General features: G+C 57.0%; 1 protein-coding gene across 1 annotated transcript in view; it reads right to left on the reverse strand.

Annotated features, from left to right (window-relative positions):
* Positions 1–3,836, reverse strand: part of JSRP1 (junctional sarcoplasmic reticulum protein 1) — a 15,066-nt gene that overhangs the window by 2,032 nt on the left and 9,198 nt on the right. The window contains exons 2-5 of the mRNA XM_004714404.2: positions 1,742–1,757; positions 707–851; positions 432–469; positions 196–304 (exon numbers count right to left, since the gene is read on the reverse strand). Coding sequence (XP_004714461.2) covers positions 196–304; positions 432–469; positions 707–851; positions 1,742–1,757 — 308 coding nt within the window. The remainder of the gene's footprint in view (positions 1–195; positions 305–431; positions 470–706; positions 852–1,741; positions 1,758–3,836) is intronic.

Here is a 3,836-nt window from a genome sequence, read left to right on the forward strand (position 1 = left end):
TACCCCTGCGGAGCTGCGCGCGTTGGCCTGCTAACCTCAAGGTCAGCAGTTGGGAGAAGGATGGGCTTTCGACTCCCTTAAAGAGTTACCATCTCAGAAACGGGGGCAGAGCCAACCCCTGGACCTACCTCTTCCCCCCTCCCCCCACCCCTTAGCAGCAGGCCCGCCCTCTCACCCTGCCTTCCACAAACCCACTTGCTCCAGCTCTCAGCTTCTCCTTGCTGGGGCTTTGGACCGCTTTGACCTCAGGCTCCTTTTCCATCTTGCGCTTCACGTCCACACCCCGCTCAGCTGCTGCCGCGTCCTGCGGGCAGGTAGAAGTCCTCGGGCACCCAAGCCCTGGGGTAGGGGTGGGGGCGCTGGAGACACCCACCCTCCTTGGCCAGTTTTATCCTTGACTTGGGGGCGGGTTCAGGAACCCAGATACTTACCGGAGGCCGGCTGCTGAGGTCTGATACCCAGGGCGTCGCTGTCGGTGGGAAGGGGGCGGGGGTGGAGGGGGCAGAGGTAAAGTCAAACTGGTGGAGACCCCTGAGCTAATCCCATTCTCACTGCCCTGCCCCAGGTAAGAAAGCAAAGAAGCCCAGATACAGGCTGCCTCGCCCTGAGGCACACAAAACCTGGGGTTTGTTCTCAGGGCTCCTTACAGGAAGGTCCAGAGTGAGCCACCTGGCTCAGTCCTGGGCAACATAATCCCAGCGAGTACCTCGAGCCTTGTCCTCCCTGGCCTGACCTGAGTAGGGGTCAGCCCGTGCAGAGAGGTCCTCCCCAACCTGGCAGCTGCCCAGGCCACCATCCAGGTCCTCCACGGCCTTGGTTGTCATGGCAATATCCCGAGATTCAGCATCAGGCTAGGGGAGGTTGGGAAGGGAGAGACTAGCTGTGGGCCTGCCTGACCCTGGAGGGAGCTATATGTGCACACACACATAGCCACCCCTTCCTCTCCCACCCCCCAACTTCTGTGGCCCCTCCCCCATCTTGAAGCCCTTTCCTCTGGCTTAGCCCCTGGAGCTGGGAGCTGCAGTATCTCCAGGGCACCAGGGGCAGCTGAGGGCTAGAACTCACACCAAGATGTAGAGCCCCAAGCAAGACACAGCTCAGCCTTGGGACCCACTGGCCTCCTCACAGGCCTGTGCTCTCTGAGTCCAGGGACTATTTTTATCTGGTGGCTCAGGCCAGCGGACAGGCCACTGGACGGCCCAGCCCCTCCCTCCCAGCTCTCAGCGCCCACAGAGGCTCCCTCAGGACCACCCTGTCCCTCCCATCCTAGCTCCCAACCCCCACTGCACCCCTTGAGTCTCCTTGAGATGGAGCCTCAACAGCGGGGACCAACCTCACCTGGGCCCTAAGGGACTGAGGATACCCTGGGAGCCTGGGTCCCCTCCCCTCCCCCCTCCCCTGCCCCCTTGTGGCCTCTGATCCCATTTGGCAGACAAGGATCTTGAAGTTGGAGATGAGGGTTTGAAGTGAGATCCATCTCTTCTGCACCCCAAGGCCCTGCTTTTGGGGTCCCTCTTGCCTCCAGCTGCCACCATGAGTGGCTGCCCATGCCTAGCTGGGCACAGAGACCCTGTCTCCCTGGGACCCCAAGACCAGGGAGGAGAAGGGGCCCCATGGGGAAGGAACGCCAGAGATGTGCCCCCCAGATTGGGGGCAGCCACAGAATTAGGAACATGTGCACCTTGGGGACCCCCTCCCCGTCTCCAGAGACCACCCCCCACTTCATCTCAGCCCTACTCACCAGGAGCTGCACTGTGCTGGTGGTGGACAGGCTAGCGCTTAGGGAGGTGGCCCCTTGACAGACAGGGACAGGTGGCCGGAGGGGGCTAGGTGGACCAATCAGCACCAGCCACCGAGGACTGGGAAGGAGGGGCTACTGGGGCATCCCCTGTGTCTGGAGGGCCAAGCAGCAGCTGCTGCCCAGGAGGTAACACATCACACCCCTCAGCCTCTGAAAAGGTGGGGACCAACACAAGCGGTCACTTTACCTAGTGCTCTGGGATCTGGTCAGTAGATTCCAGAGACACTCCCTGTATCCTGGTCTTTGTAGCAGCACAGACTCCCTGTCCCCAGGGAAGGAGAAAAGACCCAGTCTGTGGCCTGTGTTAGTTTGGGTTGAGGAGAGAAACAAGCTTGTAGACACTCATGTGTATAAGAAAGAGCTTTATAGACAAGAGCGATTGAGCTTGCAGTTCATAGCCCATGCCTACCCTAGGTTGCCACCAGGGGCTTAAGAGCAATTGAACATTGAGAAAACATCCTAGCCCAGTCCAGATCAAGTCCATAAGTCTGATAGTAGCCCATATGTCTGATACCAATCTATAAATTCTTCAGACTCAGGCAACAAATGCAGGAAGATCACAGGCCAGTGGGCGGGAAGTCTTGTGGATCCAGTGGCGGTGGAAGCATCTCAGCGCTGGGGTGGGTCTCCACTCTGCTCCTCCAGGGAGCTCCAGGGCTCTAGCGTAGCTGCACGTGTCTTGTCAACGGCAATGTCGCACAGGGAGGATCTGCATCTGGCCTCCAGTGAGCTACTTATCGCCTTCCTGCCTCCAAATGAGGTCCTCAAGCTGTGACCAGATTGACAGGCTAGACCACACCCACTCACTCCCAATAGCCTCAAGTTGCCACCAGATTCTGCACCTGCCACACAGCCCCACGGCCACTGAGGCAGAGCCCAGTGGCATCAGGGAGGACTCCCTGGTGGAGGTGGCGATGTTGCAGTCACTCAGTGAGGCACACAGGGAATGAGACCAGCACCCGGAACCTAGCATCTGGTTCTAGAACTGGAGACTGTCACCCAGCATCTACCGCACTGTCTGGGCAAGGCAAACTCGGAGGCCTCCTTGAACCATCTGGAAACAAGCGTCACTTTCTCAAAGGGTGGCAGTGAGGTTGACATTTTGGTGTTTTGTTTGCTTTAAATAGGCACTGTGGGGACAGTCAACTGTGTGGATCATAACAAGCTATGTATCGCGCTGAATGGGAATTCCAGAACACTCCTCCATCGTGCCCACGAGGAACCTGTACATGGGTCCAGAGGCAGTTGTGCGTAAGAAGAAGGGCACACTGCACAGTTGAAAATCAGGAAAGGGGGGTGTCAGGGTTGTACCCCCTCCTCGTGCCTAGTTGCCCTGTGTGCTGAGCAGATCACCCGAGAAGCTGGCTTACCCGGAGCAGAATGTGGCATCCGGTTGGAGGAGGGCTTATTAACAGCCTGCTGTATGCAAGGGACACGAAGCCCTTGCTGATGGGACTGAGGGCTGCACCCTTCGGGAGGGATAACCCCTCAATGGAAAGAACACCCAACCCTCACACTGGACCAGTAAGTAGCACCATGATGGATGGAGAGAAGGTTGAAGTCGTCAAGGATTCTGTCCTGCTTGGACCCACAATCATGCTCATGGAAGCAGCGGCCAAGAGATCAAAAGACACGTTGCAGGGTACCACGGTGCCCCTTCACCAGCCTGGGCCATCGATCTCTCCCCCTGGACTCTGTAACAAGCAGGGTCGGTTTTGGGTTTTTTTTAAATCATTTTATTAGGGGCTCACACAACTCTCATCACAATCCATACATACATAACTGTAAAGCACATTTGTACATTCATTGCCCTCATCATTCTCAAAACATTTCTTCTCCACCCAAGCCCCCGGTATTAGGTCCTCATTTTTCCCCTCCCTCCCCCTCCCTCGTGAGACCTTGATAATTTATAAATTATTATTTTATCATATCTAGCCCTGTCTAATGTCTCCCTTCACCCACTTTTCTGTTGTCCATCCCCCAGGGAGGGGGCCACATATAGTTCCTTGTAATCGGTTCCCTCTTTCCAACCCAC

The sequence above is a fragment of the Echinops telfairi genome, unplaced genomic scaffold (genome assembly GCF_000313985.2).
Source record: "Echinops telfairi isolate 266 unplaced genomic scaffold, ASM31398v2 ScPeMD7_7459;HRSCAF=8497, whole genome shotgun sequence".
In the NCBI taxonomy this organism is placed as follows: Eukaryota; Metazoa; Chordata; class Mammalia; order Afrosoricida; family Tenrecidae; genus Echinops; species Echinops telfairi.